The 16,303-nt window shown below is 41.4% G+C and overlaps 1 protein-coding gene across 1 annotated transcript in view; it reads left to right on the plus strand.

The window, feature by feature from the left end:
• The window catches only part of palm3 (paralemmin 3), a 43,093-nt gene extending 27,064 nt beyond the window's left edge, over positions 1 to 16,029 (plus strand). Inside the window, exons 2-8 of the mRNA XM_069666658.1 lie at positions 1,682 to 1,734; positions 3,523 to 3,603; positions 8,948 to 9,075; positions 9,770 to 9,842; positions 11,001 to 11,031; positions 11,653 to 11,706; positions 13,012 to 16,029. Of these exons, the coding sequence (XP_069522759.1) occupies positions 1,690 to 1,734; positions 3,523 to 3,603; positions 8,948 to 9,075; positions 9,770 to 9,842; positions 11,001 to 11,031; positions 11,653 to 11,706; positions 13,012 to 14,006 (1,407 nt within the window). The 5' untranslated portion in view covers positions 1,682 to 1,689 and the 3' untranslated portion in view covers positions 14,007 to 16,029. The remainder of the gene's footprint in view (positions 1 to 1,681; positions 1,735 to 3,522; positions 3,604 to 8,947; positions 9,076 to 9,769; positions 9,843 to 11,000; positions 11,032 to 11,652; positions 11,707 to 13,011) is intronic.
• The last annotated feature ends 274 nt before the right edge of the window (positions 16,030 to 16,303 follow it).

A 16,303-nucleotide genomic window follows, 5' to 3' on the forward strand; every position in this document is an offset into this window, starting at 1 on the left:
TTTTGCTTCTCCCTCCATACTCAGTTTTCATATTGTTTCTTATGTTCCTTTTCCCTCATGACCCTCCACCCTAACACACCTGGAGGGCAATGAAGGAATCCTTTAGGTGTTGGTAAGGAGGAGTTTCTTACTATGCTAACTAACAGGCCCTCAAGGCCCTGAAGCTCCTTGGTAGAGCAACAATAGCTGCAATTCTGGGGAGAAAAGAGAAGCCTCATTTTGTAGAATATGTTAGATGGGGACCGGTCTTGGTGGGCGTTGAGGGTTGATGTGTAAGAGCGTCTTTTTGTTTTAATTGTAAGGAGAAATATGTAGTTGAGTTTTGATATAAAAGGTGAGAACGAGGATTGATCTTTGTTTTGGCGTCCTTGAGACATTCGTAGAGTCGTTCAGTATCGGCCTACAATGCTGCCTTACATATGATATCGGGTGTCAGCATGTGTTTTAGTCAATGCACCAAATACGATCACATAACCAACATGTTATATAAATTATAAGTCAAAATCAGTGTTTTTCCAACAATATTATGTACAATTTTTAACCACACTTGTTTCTAAGGGGAACCCAGTATTGGCCGATATTCCAGTATCAGGAAGGGAAACATGGTATCAGTACATCTGTAGATATCAGCTTGTTTATGAGCTTTTCCAGGTTATGCATCTGAAAGTGTTTTTTGTGTGTTTGTGTGTATTAGTGAGAGCATATTTTTGTGCTTCAAAGCTCTGTGATGGCGATTAGCGACGGCCGCTGTGACAGTTTGGCATTTGTTCCAGAAATAGGGCGCCATGTCGTTCACATCCTCCCCAATTTGAGATCTCAGCTGCTGCGATGGCTAAAGTGATTTTTGAAGTCGGACGGAAGCCTGTACTCACCACATGGGCCGGTCAGGGAGTGGAAGATTATTATTGCCGTCTTTGTATGAAAAGCTTCCAATTTTTCTTGATTTATGAAACCCACCCAGGAGAATTACATATGGGACATAAAGTAAGTGTTGTTTCTCTCCTGGGAAGTTGACTTCTTTAAAAAGGAAGGTTTGCCTCTGAAAGCGGAGTTACGGCTTGTGATGGCAGGAAGTCGCTAATGACTGAGCTGCTGTGAGCTGGTTGTTATGTACGACTTTAGTCGATTCTCTCTCATGTAACTCACAGATTTAGGGAGCTTTAGTATTGTCACATTTCTTTTTAGCAGCAGGGGAAAACAAATGTGGATGCTTATTTTCTTCCTGATGCCCGAGGCTGTGTCAAGATAAACTCAAAGGGCCTAATGGGGGTGCGGAGGAAACATGTTTTTTTTTTGGTGAGGTGGTAATGGTCTGGAGGATTTTGGGTCCTGGTAACTCGGCAGGAGAAGGCACGCATCACCATGATATGATACCAATTACCAGCTTTACAAATGGCTTACGTCAGGCTATGATTGTGTGTCGCCATCTTTGCTTCCTCTGTATCCTCTGATGTAATACGGGTGGGACAAACGAAGACGAATGCTGTCTGATGCTCTCCTCCTCACACTCTTTACACACAAGATAACTTGTAAATGTACAAAAAATAGTGTGACTCCTCAACAGAAGGAATAACAGCCTGGTTTCACTCTCTCAAGCCAGTGAACACTGATCTGGTTGACTTGTCTCATATTTGTTTAACCTCTCACCCCTAACCTTCAACCCTGTCTTGTTGTGTCACAGGAGCCAAGATGGATGAGACGGAGAAGTACAAACAGCGGCTGGAGGCGATTGCTGTGAGTCCACATGCGCACACCCACCCACACACATGGGCGCATTTTTCTTACAGATCCAGCAACCGATGTTCTGAAGCACCGCTGAGTGGAGTGGAACTGTACGCATTTACACAGACTGTGGAAGAAGAGGAAGTTGGTCTACATCAATATGGAGGTTTTAGAACACTAGTCTAGCACAATATATTGTTTTAGTATAGACTAGGGATGCCACGGTGGAGAAATTGAAAAACACAACAATAAAACATTCAAATAGGCTCGAACTTTTAGGAACAAAACGAACAAGGAGGATGACAGCTTGGCGGTGGCGCATGGCGTGCCCACCTGTGCTGTAATATAAAAAAAGGAACAAATAAATTAGATTTATAGTTTTTTAATAATGAGAAAAAGAAAACAAAACCTAAACTCGAGGTTGTAGGCGACATAGATAAAAAACAAATATCCACAGGCTTAATAGCCTTATAATAACAATACTATACATAGTACAAACAGTGAAATTAGCAAACACTACAAATAAATGGTGATCTCGCTCTGACATCTGACACCTGCTGCTACTCTGTGTGCAGCAAATCTGCGCTGCTGCTGCAATGGAGCCGATTTTCTGCAGTTTCTAATTGGAGCAAGAATATACACCATAGTATTTTTTTTAAAATGTTGTTTTTTTCTTAATTTGATGAACATGGGAGCTGTGCTGATACGTGAAAATGAAATCTGTGGGTTTTATTTCCGTACGGCCAAAAAAGGCAAAACAGCGGTTGGTGCCTGAACACCGTGTAACACTGGTAACACCGACAACCGCGATATAAGCATGTGCAATAGTGATTGTGTGTGTCACAGAAAGAACAAGACAATGAGATTATGATTTTAAAAAATGTACTTTCATGGCCCAGACAATAATGTAAGACAATCGTTTGTTCTGCAGTTACGAGAAGGGCCTACTGTCATTCACATGTTCTGCAGAGAGAGAGAGAGAGAGACACAGAAGCCCCCTCTGTTGTGCCCCGTCTTCTATGTTGAAATTTGCTTTAAAAACATCACAAATATGTGTTACTGTTTAAGTTCCATTTTAGCCATTTAATATAGTGTCATAGTTGTCAGATCTCTTTGTGTTTAGCATCTCTTCTGGGCTGTCTGACTGCGAAAAACATGAGGATAAAAAAGGGTACAATTAATTTCAGATAGAGATTTGTGGATTTAATGTTGTTGTGTGGTCTTCACAAAAAAAAAGCAAATGATCAGATACAGCACAAAAAAAACTTCAGCCGTCTGGTTAAAAAAAAAAAAGTTAGTCATATTTTTAATGACATTTAACAAACCTAAAACCAGTTCCAAAGGATCTCCTGCATTACATGTTTACATGTGAGGTACCTCTGCAGCGGTGGCAGCTCGTCTACTTCCTCTTTAATCTCAGATCCTTCACATAGAAAAAGAGGGTAAAGAGACTGAGCTCTCTTAGCTGTCTGTAACTTCTAAATAATTAATTGAATGTGCAATGTTGTGAGCCGGGGTGTCCCTCTGGTCTCAACAGCAGGTTGTCATGGGGATAGCTGCTCTAAGCATTATGGGATATAGAGTTTACCTGATGCGTATTGTGACTGTGTCCTTGTGACAGATGGTTGACCAGGTGTCCCTGTTTTACTCTTTCCCAGTGATGTTTTATTCACTGCATTTCTTTGCCGTCTTTTTTTCTGTTGAGTCATTTACATCAGCTTGTCTTCAGTTGCTCTTTCTCTTCATGTGAATAAGACTCACTTTTCTTTTCTTTTCATTTCTCTATTTTATCTCTGTCAGGAGAAGCGTCGGCTGCAGGAGGAGCAGGACAAAGCCAAGAGAGAGATGGAGGATGAGAAGCTCAGACTACAGCAGCTCAAGGTCTGACACATACACATAGGATGATCTAAGCTGTCTCATTCAGTGAACCACATACCGAACAAATGCACGCATCTGTCATTTCACTCAGCTAAATTCCTCTGCAGACCCATTCCAGCTTGTTAGCAAGCAGATATCTTTAAAATGTATTTCCTTTTCCCGCACACACACCCTTTTACACACACACACACAGATGAACTGTACAACCTTCTCCTTTTCCTGGTTCTGCCTGTTACTCACAAGGTTAAAGGCAAGCCTTCCTTTGGTGAAATCAGTTTTTATGCGAATGTTTACACACTCTGCAAGTCGCAGAGCCGCTCTATTGTTTTCACATCATTTCCACACTGCCGTTCCCACTTCCTACTCTACTGTGTTACACTGCCCCGGGGCACATTCCTCAAATTGTGTGAAATTTTTGCAGCATGTGTTTGTGTGCACGCAGGTATGCATGTGTGTGTGTGCCGGTGTGGTCTTGCAAGAGACTGTTTTGCATGTTATTATTTGTGTGTGCATGTGTGTTTGTGCGTCTTTGAGATCAAAATTCAAGTTGCATGAGGCTTTAGAGATTAATTTTTAATGATATGATCATAGCTTTTGCTACATTCATTAGCTCTGACATTGACTGTAACCCCAGGGTAGATGTGAGGGTGTGATAAAGAGGGAGCAGCAGCTTATACACACACTGCTCCTGACCTGCAGGAAAGTTTTGGAAGGGCTGAGTCCAGCGAGCCGAAGGCACTGGGAGGGGAACAGAGCCGGGCTTGTTCTGCACTGCAGGAGAAAACACAGAGATGATTTTGTGACGCTTATAGTGAAGTAGGTAGCTACCGGCTAACCATTGCCAGATTTGAAAAACGTGGGGCCATAGACTGCAGGGGAGTTTGAGTTTTCAGACGCTTGCGGACCTAACCTAGTTTTTAGTAAGAAAAAACATAGCTGCTGTTGATGCCTTGTGCTGGATTCGAGGGCATTCAGCTACGTAATTATGACACAAATAATCATCCTTGGTATTTCACTAGATTAGATTTACTAAAAGTTCCCCGCAGACAGACTCTGTTTATTTCCGCATGTCAGGGTCAGCTACAGACCAGCGTTCCTCGAGCTGGCGAGAGTTTAGCGTCTGGCTCAGGGGCTGCACAGATGCTTAGTAAAACAAGCACTTGCACCAAGGTCAACTCATTGCAACGCAGCGCTCATATGTACTAAGTCACCCTGCAGTTACTGTTATCAGTCCTGACGTGCAGGGGAGCACAACACAACAACCGGTTTATTAAATGTTTGTGAAAAAAGGTTTATTGTTCCTGACAGTTTCCTGTTTACAGCCGTCCCTAGTTCAGTGTTTTATATTATATATTTTCTCTGCACAAACACTTTCTGAGCAAGTAGGTATTAAGTGGGATTTATTTTTTTTGTAACAAATAATAATAGAAATATATTAGTGGAGTGAATAATAGCAGGCCGGGTGTGAAAAGCCTGACAAGTGGCACTGTAACCACTATCATCATGACATCATGTTGTGATGTTTCATCAACAGGCTGCTCTGTCTGATCATGCTGTGGTGTGTTGCTGCGTCCCTTTGTTTGTTTTGAATTCTAGATGTAGCGTGACAAAGGTTATGTTGACACTGAAGGGCAGTCATGACTTTACAACTTTTTTTCCATGTTAGTGAATGTACACTGATTTACTTTCTTTACACCAGGTTTACAAAAATCAGCTTGAACTGTACCTTTTTAAAAATGCTGGAAAGAGATCTGTAGAGCTTTTAAAAAGACAAATCCAATTTAATTATACTGTTCATCTCAAAAGCGGTTAAATAAATGTAAATTACACAAAAGTTTAAGGCTAATCAGTAAGGTACAAATAAATTATCTGTGGTTTATGATTCTCATGCAATGGAAACGCCACGTGTCCCTCATTGTCACAAATACAAACACACAAGTAGAGTTTGTGCTAAATCGATTACTACTGAGAATTGCACTCTTGGTGTTGTAAAACTTGAAAGTACTTGCTTTTGTTTTCTGTTAGGAGGGAGTAGCAAGTAGCCTCAGGCAGCTTTTGTTCACTGGGTCAGGACTATTTGCTGAAGTGGTGTAGGAAGATGAAAAAAACAAAGTGCACACACATGCTATAAATCCATGCTAGCATTCTCTCTGTAGGTGAGTGATGCCATGGACTCAGTGATGTTTCTCGCTTTCTATCTCTCACCTTTTTTCTCACCTCCGCCACCCTCAAACAACCACATTCACATTATCTTCCCAGCGCTCAATTCTCACGCTGACCGTGTCACTGCTCATCTCACATCTCCCCTCTCTCCTCTTCTCACTCTTTCTCTTCGGGTTGTGTCTGAAATCACTGCCTCAGTCACCCTTTTGCTATTCCTATCATGACAAACAATATGTAACTTCCTGTACATTAATTAGTATGTCAGGTTTCCAAATTTTAGCAATCATTATTTTGCACTGTAACTGATAAGTACACTGTGAAATGACACTATTTTTGCATCGATGCATCACATTGCATTCAAATGTTAGTAATAAGTAGAATGTGTCCCAGTCCCATATTACATACTTACACTGAACAGGTGTGAAGTGCACATGAGAAAAGTAACAAAACATAAATACTTAAAACACTCCTTCTAAATTAAAGGTTAAAGGTCAAATTAAGGTTTTTAAGAATGTATATGTCCAATCAGTGTTGACTGATTTGCTGCCATTCAAGCAATAAGTACGTGCATTGCAAGAGAAAGCTGAGTTATCCTTCTTGCGGACTCTTGCTGGCAGCGCCTACATGTACCAAGATGCGTTGTGTGATAGCCGCCTCAACCTCCACAGCTGTGTATGCTGGCTTAAATAAATATGGCTAAATATCCCGCTCAGCGAAACTTTGAAATGTTTCCATAAAAACCTCTACACTGACATTTTGGGATGTCATTTTTACTGTTAGCTCTGCTCTGTTACTTTTCAATACCAGCGAAGGCAGTGACTAGAAATCAAAGCTGCAATTGGCTGCAGTTCCTCCAGGCAACCAACTAAGCCAAATGATGGTGCTTATGTCGGGAGAACAACGGATTTTGCAGCTGTGCCCCAGAGCACACAAGGCTAGTAATCCTTTTAATGTACAGTTTTGCTACAGTGCAATGTACAATTATTGTGACAACAATAAATGCAAGTCATTGGAGGATAAAAGCAGATTTACCAAAGATATACATCAGAGAAAACACTAAGTAGACTCTGAAAAGTTGTTTCTGTTGTCATTTTCAGCCGTAACTGCTGATGTAAACAGTAAACAGCAACATCTCACCTCTAGTATTAACTTTAACTATTCAGCCCTTTAACATAACCAACATTTCCTACCCTAACTTACCGACCTGTTATACTTAATCATTTTAAACCTCAGTACTGATTATAAAATTACAGCTTCAACTTCAGCAAATGTTAGTTTAAAAACAGAACCTTGGCTTGCCAGAACAATGTCGGCAGTTAGTAACGTTAGCCTAGCTAACTCCTCCCTTTCAGAAGCTGAATCCAGAGCTTCTCAAACACAAGACCCAACCATTCTCTGTATTTTCTTCACCCCGTTATTACGCACCATGACATTGTATGTTCGGGATGGGCGGATCAATCCTGTGGTGTCCATACTCCACTACTCATGCCCATACATGCCACTCTCTGTCAGACAAAAGACATCAGAGGAGAGTTTCCGAAGAGGCAAAGCATAACCATGATACAGGCAGGAGTGCAGCACCTAAAAAGTGCTAATGTTTGCCCTGACTTGTGTCTGCCCTAAATTTCTAAACATCCTTATGACTCATTTTCAACATTGTTGTTAACTGTCCTAATTTAGTTACATTTTTAGTCAGCCACCAGCAGTTGGTTTCAGTTTAACATTCTGTTGCTCGTAGCAACCACTGTACAGGTGGAGATAAATGGATATAGTTTTCTTACTCTTTGTGAGCACTTTGACAGCCATTTTTTATTTACTCGCAAAAATACCCTTGTTGGACAGTTATATTAAGGTACTCAATTTATTATATCTATTTTGTGACAGTTTTAAGTGTATAAAATATTAGATGTTAAGAGACTTCAGTCTAGAGCTAACCAGGCTAGCCATACCGTGCGTAGCTAATTGTTAGCTTAATTTAATATTCTAGTAGTTAGTTTTCTGTTGTTGTCTTGCCTACTGTTGACAGTTTTTTAATTCTGTTGTTTTCTCCTTTATTACAAGATTAATGTGTAGTTCCTTGTTTTTCTGCTTCTGTTGCATTACAGGTATGAAAGTAGTTTGACAGTTAAGACGAAGGGATTAACTGCACGCTGCTTTTGTTTACATTTTCCAGGGCAGAAATTGACTGTTAAAGAAAGCAGGATGAGATTTTTTTTTAAGTACCACCACTTAAGCATGTACAGGACAAAATCAGCAAAGAGATAAGCGGTACAGCTTTGTCCACAGGGGGCGCCAAAATCAACAGAAACCGAAAGTTCCTCACAGGAGCTTTAAGATAGTTATTACCAGTGTCAACATGACATAGTTTACCCACAAGGGAGTATCCACAAGTTATTTAACAGCTTGACAATGTCTTGCGTAGCACATATCTTGTTCACAATTCTTCTGTAGCCTTCAAGAGTCCTAATAATGAATGTTTGGTAATTGTATGTGTTGAGCACCAAGCTAAATATAACCTTTCAAATATCGATACTGGTGTCCGCTTCTAAAATCAGTCTAGAAGATTTTCATTTGAATAAATGTCTGTTAAGTCTCTATCTATCGCCAAATGAGGTAACATGATAGTGAATGAGCCTATGGCCCACTGATAATAGCCTTTGCATTTGCAGAATTACTGACTGAGTGTCTGTGGCGGCTTTCACAGAAAAATCACAAGCAGCGTCCAGTTAGTGACGTGTTTTCCATCATCCAGCAGTGATTGGTCTGCCAGAGAGGGTAGGCGAAGCTAAGCGGCTGCTTTTCCGCTCTCTGCAAGTGTTGTGAGTAAACAGTAATCTACTATGGCTGAACAAACAAAGAAAAGATCTATGACTACAGATACAACTTCAAACATAAGTGAAAAGCCAAAGAAAGAGAAACAAATTCGACACGGATAACAGTCTAAAAAGGAAAGCGACCGTCAGCAAGGAAAATCAAGAGTTAATACCATGACAAAGGGAGCCAACCGTAGAGGCCTTCATATTGGGAAGTCTACTCCCGCAATTACCGTGTATCGCCATAAGGTGCCGCCAAAGAGAACAAACCTGAAATGTTCGAGATTCGCACTTTAATGTAAAAAATAACACAATTAACACTCTCCTCTCTCTCCTCCCTTGTCTCCTTCACCTCCTCTTTGTCACTGCAGAGAAAGTCTCTGAGGGACCAGTGGTTAATGGAGGCAGCACCTTTGTCCCCAACTTCCCCGGACGCCCAGAGCCCTCGCTCCCCTCTGTGGGGCTCCCAGGCCCAGGAGATGGAAAAGCGCATTGACAAGTACAGCCACAGTGTGTTGTGAGGTTGTGTGTTTGTGTGTGTGAGATTTAAAGCTAGGAAAAAAAGGAGACTGTTTGTGACTGCTTGAGACAGTTAGCAGAGCTGACAGAGCATGAGAGAGCTGTCACACTTTTGTTGTTTTTGTATAGTTTGAACTGCTTGTACTGTATAATTGATAGCTGCAGCATTCCCTTTTCTATTTTTGTTTTCTTGTCATTTCTGCTGTTCTGCCGTACATTATGTATGCTTAGGGAAAGTTGAGTTTGTATTCTGCCAGCAGCGAGTGAGAGAGTGATCCAGCCTGCACAGTTGCCAGACAGGACTGGATGTTTCATTATTGTGGTGGGCAATCAATTAATTCCCTGAAGAATACACCCAAGATCCCAGATCTCTCCCTTACTTTTCATAAATCTCCTTACCTACACTATCCATGCCTCTGGAGGAATTTAAACATATCCATTTAAAAGTTTGGACACACTTTCCCATTCACTTGTATGAGGAAATGTGTCCAAACTTTTGACTGGTAGTGTACATGTAGTTTCACTTAAATCAGGATCATTAAATTAGGCGGAAATCATATTAGCATCAAATGCATACATTTAATAGCTTCATAACCTAAGAGTGAAGTTCAGATGTGATGGGTTTATCTTTGTGTATATGTGTGTTCATCTGCACAACTGTGTGTCAATCTAAGGTTGGAGTCAGAGAGTCAGCGGTTGGCAGAGGAGGAAGAGAAGCTGAAGGAGCAGATGGAGGATGGCCAAACTGTGAGGAACTTGCACGTACACACACGCACTCTCCTCCTCGCTCCCTGGCCACCGAGTGGTTTGGAATATGTGTTAAACAAGTTTGCTTCCATCACCTTCCATTAGGCAGAACATTTTCCCACAACTTCTGTCTCTGGCTTTCTGCCATGAATAATGTATTTCCCCTCTTAATGTTCCTTTGATGTAGCACCTTTTGTTCAAAAGCAGGAACTTTCTGAATGTAATCAGCTCTGTTACATAAACAATTCAGCACTTGATCCACTCTGGAATTATTGTTTCACTTCAAGACGAGCGCGAGTGTGTTTACCTCACCTCGCTCAAGGTCTACAACAAAAGACTTGTCCCTCCTTTGCTGCCGCCTGGCTCCAGGGTCCTTTTCAGCGAGGCGTCTCGTAATCATCATATATTCATCTCAACCTTGGCTTTCAGCTTAAATCAACCGGAGACATAAACAGATGATTCAATTTTTAATAGCTGTTTCAGCCGATTAGCCATGCTGGTTCAGAAAGAGGACGCTTTAAATGTTTGACCTTATCCTGTGTGTAAAAATATAACACTTAAAGAGGCCCTGCCAGCAAAGCTTTGGTGGGCAGACTGAGAGTGAGTGGCAGCTAATATTTGGCGGGCACAAAAACACGATTATCACTTTTCCCTGATTCTCTCTTTTGAAACTAAGGGTGTGATGATATGTTCAGGTCCTAAAAGTGGGCTTTTAATTGCAACAGGCGCACACATTTATATGATTAATGTGCAGATCCGATATGGTTAAGTATATGCTACATCAAACTATAGAAAGGGGTCCACTTTTCATAGGTCAAGTAGGGCTTTTCAGCTCAATCACTCCCCCTTGTGACCAGGCAGAATGTCACGGCACTTCCACAGCTACAATTATCCTCCATCCGAGGGACGTACTGGACACATGAAGGAAGTTTAAACCAGCCTGTGCTTCTCTGTGAAGAGCGAAATTCATTTCAGAAATATCCTGCATTGTGTCTGTTTCCTCAAAGCTTGTGTGATGTTCCAGTATTTGCATTTCAAATGTCGTCTTTTTATACTTGCTTCAAAATAAACCATAGGCTCAGGCAACACAACACAAACAGATTCACCAGTTGAGTCAGAGTAAATTAAATTCCTCCCTCTGTCTCTGTTTCGCAACAGGAGGCAGAGCGAGCGGCAGAGGCCGGTGCAGGTAAGTGGGATCAGACGAACCTTTTGGCACAGAGAAATGTTACAATTATAGAGGAAAGGATGAATTTATTCAAATTTCACACTGTAGAGGAGGCAACTTAAACATTTTACAGCAATTTGACAAGCTCTGACATCCACGGTGTGTAACTGAATTGCTTTTTAACACTGTATTCTGTCCAATACATGCCAACCTTTAACACTTAATCATATTAAAAGCACTGTGAGCAGACACACTGCTTCCCTAGCTGCCACCACCTACCAACCACTCTTACTCAATTACATCAGTACATATTGATTAGATTTCATTAGTTTAATGTTGGACGCCTTCCCATGTCTCCCTGTTTGCTTGCAATGAAAATAACTTTGAATCTTTGCATACAACATAAACACTTTCTGTATTTGTCTTCTAGTGTTGCATTTGTGCATTGACACTATTACAAGAAGTGTTATTTAAAGATGTTGACAGCATTATAATTCTGTCTGTCAGTTCATAATGCAGCTATTATGCATCTTATTTAATTAAAAAGGTAACATATACTTGAGTGATGATTTCTAGACTGCGTGTCTGACAAATGCTGCGTCCTGCTAATGTTGCAATAAGTACAATTTACTTCCTCCTCAGAAATAGTCCAAGATGCTGTGGTACAGAACGGTGAAAACAATGCAACAGAATCGGGTGAGTATGGAGATGACTCATGTGTCATAAAAGACCTGCAGATATACAATTACAATCTGAGTGCAAAATATACCTTGCTCACTTTAAATCACATCTGAAAGCTTACTGATGTCAACTAGGGATAGACCGATTATCGGCGCCAATATTCGTCATTTTGACGCATATAGGCCTCGGCCTTTTTTTTTTTTTTTGACGGCCGATAAGAGTTAATTTCTTTGCAAATTTTATTCAACTTTGTTTTATTTACTTAAAAAAACTGCTGCTGACCCTGGGAACTCCCTGCGCTTTTTGTTTGTTTGTTTAATATACATATGCTTAAAGGCCTTTAAACAAAGTTAAGTGTTGGAGTTTGTATAATTCAATTCAATTTTATGCCAATATTTTAACTTTTACTGCAAATGAATATCGGCTCCAAATATCGGTTATCGGCCTCCTTGACTACTAATACTCGGTATCGGTATCGGCCCTGAAAAAAACATATGGGTCTATCTCTAATGTCAACATCTGTCTCATCACCTTCATTTAGAAAAAAAACCCAGTGCATTTCCTCTCTAATCTTCCTTTTGTTAACTTTAATCTAACCACCGTCTTACCCCACCCCCTTAAAGACTGTGTAACCCCCTATAGAAACACTCGCCTATATGCATTGTACATGCTGATCTTAATAAATATGCATAATAAAGGCAGAAGCGGAATGGGTATACCATTACTTCATGTATATGCTGCCATGAAAACTTACTATTCTGCACATAAATTTATTCTAATAGGCACTCAAGTGCATAACTTGCATTTTTAGAGGGCAGCGGGTTCATGGACGTGTCAGCGAGGATGCTGCTCAAGCTGTGAAGTGGACAAGAGAGTTCTGGAGATGAAATTGAGCCATCCATTTGAATGTAAATCGTCCAGGGTCCATGACCTCGGACAGCAAAATCTAAAATTGCTAATGCACGCTCCGCATTCTGTCTTCAGCTTTAATATTTTCATTAGAACAGAGGTGAATGACTGGACTGTGTTATGCATTAACATTCGTAGCTGGTAGAACCTACTGTTAAGTGCTGTGCAACATGAATTTGCTGTATCAAGCGCTGACATATTGGTGACAAGCAACCGCTAATTGCAATCAAGTAACAGTGTGTCCATCTTAACACAAAGAAAGCTAATAATCAGTGTTAATGAGAGTGTAGCATTGATTGCCCATCATTTTAAATTCATGAACAATTCTTACTATTATAATCAGTGCAATCAGTTGGAAATCTCCTCCTTTACTGACAGAGATATTGATTTATTATTATTCTTGTTGTGCAGAGACAGCCGAAGATGAAGGAAAAACAGACCAAAGCCCACTACTGGATGAAACTGCAGCGGTCCTAACCAACGGCCGAGCAGACTTAGAAGTAGACTCCAATCACCACGCTGTAGAGGAGAGTAATCAGCCCACCTCCAACGGACTAGTTGTAGCTTCCGAGGATGTTATAAACATGGAGCCAGATCCGGGGCTGAGCCTGTGTGAGGTCTCAAATGTCAACATTGAGGAGGAAGAGGAAGAGGAAGGCACTCTGGTGATGAGAGCAGAACGTGTGATCATAACAGATGAAGGGGATGATGTACCTGAGGATCTCACACCCCAGGACGATCAGCAGGAGACGATAGAGTCAGTGGAAACCCCTCTGAAGCCGGATACAGAAGCAGGCGAGGAGGGAGGGGAGGCTGTGGAGGAGGAGGAGGAGGAGGAGAAGGTAGTAACAGAAGCAGCTCAAGAAACTTACACACAACCAGAGCAGAGTGAGTCAACTGAAGATGGAGAAATGCAGCAAGGTTTGAGTACAAACGAAACGGATACAAAAGCTGAAGGACATGACGAAGAATCAGAAGAACCAACCTCCGAGCAGATGCCGTGCCCAGCCGAGCCTCTAGAGGGCACCACAGTGGCTCCGGTGCCAGTGTACTCCGAGGTGCAACTGCCCGCTCTCACCCCAAAGCTAGAGGCAGAGGGTGAGGCTGAAGAGTCATCAGAGGGAGCTGAGGCAGCAGTACAAGACCAGGACCCTGCCTCTCTGCCCGGCCAGTTCCAGGAGGTTCCACTAGCTGATCCCCAGGAGAGCCCGAGGACAGAGGCTGGTCCGGGGGAGCAGGAGCCCCTCCTGTCCCAGGCCAAAGTCCCCGACACTTTGGCAGCGACCCCAGCAGCAACAGCCAACAGCCCCGGCAGCACAGAGACACAAATCCCGACCAGGGACGGACAGGGAGAGGGAACCCAGGCACCCAAACGCAAAACCTGCCAGTGCTGCTCAGTCATGTAGACCTCCTCTCTTTGCATTCTTTCTCTCTCTTCCTCCCTCTGCCAGCATCCTTCAGACTATCTTTAGACACTCATTCCCTCGGGTTTTTGTTTCATCAAACCTCTCCTTTCCTCCCGTACCCTCTGCCCTCAATGGTCGTACTCACCTTCCCATCACACTGAGTTAGATTTTTGAGGTATGGACCGAACAGTGTTTAAGTGCCTTGAGGAGCTCTCTACCCAGGACTACTCTTTGAATTTCTCTTCACACAATGTGGACCAAAATATGAGGTGTTGATTTTTAACACTTTTTGCGCTTGTTTTTTTCATAGCAGATTAGCAAGCCCATCTTTATAGGATCTTAAAACCAACATATTAGATGTAGTTAAGCAAGAAACCAAATATTAAAGATGTATCATTTTAAATATCTTCATGTGTAATTTAGCGGGTGATTTTTAATCTTAATAGCAGATTTAACTTGAAAAGATCTGAAGAGGTTCGGAGAGGATATTGTTCATATTTAATGAATTTAAAGCTGAATTATTTTATTGATTTTGGTCTTTTATTAGAGATACTTTAAATCCAAGTATACCAACATTTTTATTCTCTCTGTAATACAGACAACACAAAGACTTATTGTATAAAAGGTCCAATTTAGGAACAGCAGCGTGCAACACTGAATATTTTAAGGCTGTTGTAAAACAGAAAAGACTTTGAAATTCTTTGACATTTTTATTTCTAGAGATAAGATTTTGTAGGAGGCTCCCGATCCAGTTGCTCTGTGTAAGGATGTATATACTGAATACAGAGACATGTGGATCCAGAGTGTCTGCCATGTCAGCTTTGAAATGACCGATGAATGGTTGAATGATTAAACTGATGTTTGTGAAACATGTCATGATGTTTATCCAGCCTTTCTTTTAATCAAACTTTGGATTTATCCCAACATCAACATTGCTTCATGAGAGAACAACACACTGATTGATCTTTAACTATTTGTTAACCGATTTGATGCTTCAATGACTTTAAGTATTCAAAAAAGTTCCGTGCATATCTATGACACCTAGATTTTTGAATAGTGTACTTCTCATTGGTGTGCAGGAGAGCTAAACACTAAAAACAAGGGACAAGTTAAGACTTTGCAGAGCTGTATACTCTTAATTTCTTTGATCAATTGTATACAAGCACGTATGAAAGTCACAGCTCCTTATCTTTGTCAATAAGATTAAAAGTGAAATGTCTGAGTGTCAGTGAACTCACCACAATACGATATGTGATTTATATCACAGAGAGCACAGGTAGACTCTGCTCTCTCAGTGTTGTGAAACTGCAGTTTGTCCGATGGGACTATAAAGCCTGAGCAGCCTGTACACTTGTTTCACTGTCAGACAGACCCTGCAGCGCTACTCACTTTGTTTTGTCCAGTCGTGTGACGTCACTATACAGAGACATGTTTGCTGTGTGCTCCATCCTTCTCCTCTGCCTGGTGTCTGTGAGCCAGTCGGGGCAGCTTGTGGACTGCGTAGACAAGCTCCAGCCTTTGAATGTGGATCCTCTGTTCTTGGAGGGCAGGTGGGCGATGGTTGCAGGAAGTCTGAAAGTCATTCAAACTCAAGCGCCTGTCACAACATCCAAAAGCATAAGTATTGACTTCCACAACTTCACTCTCAACAAATACAATCTAGACGACGAGTGCACCCGTTACTCCCACAACATCACAATCGACGGAAGCAACTATATATTAAACAGTGTCGGCACGTTGAACTTCAAGGGGAGCTTCTTCGCAACCTCGTGTCCGGACTGTGTGCTGTTGAGCTTCTACATAGACTCGCCCGATTATAAATCAGAGGAACTGTGCCTGTTCAGCAGGAGGAGGGCGGTGGAACAGTGGGTGCTGGGGGAGTTCGCCGCTCAGGTGCACTGTATGAACATGCAACAATATACTGTGATGGATCCAGCCGCGGAGCTTTGTTATTTCAGTCACAGCACCCAACCCTGAGGACAAAACAGAATCCAAAAGAGATTAAATCTGTTCACGGAGCAAATAAAATGTATGTAAATGCACACAGTGTCCTTGTTTGCTTTAATGCAGATGGTAAATTGTTCACAATAGGTGATTTTATTAATAAGAACTATGCCTGGTTATCTGGATAAAACAGTAAAGTAAAGCAGGAGTATTTTTTATTTTCAACACAACAATCTTGGTTTGGGTAATAAGTGTTTCACGTATCTTGTAATACATCTTTATAACAAAATAGAAGACACTTTGTTTCTCTCCAATCTTCATTCCCTTAAAGTGATGTTTAATATAGTTTAATT

The sequence above is a fragment of the Semicossyphus pulcher genome, unplaced genomic scaffold (genome assembly GCF_022749685.1).
Source record: "Semicossyphus pulcher isolate SPU_LCO1_2020_fin unplaced genomic scaffold, fSemPul1.0.p SCAF_17, whole genome shotgun sequence".
Lineage (NCBI taxonomy): Eukaryota > Metazoa > Chordata > Actinopteri > Labriformes > Labridae > Semicossyphus > Semicossyphus pulcher.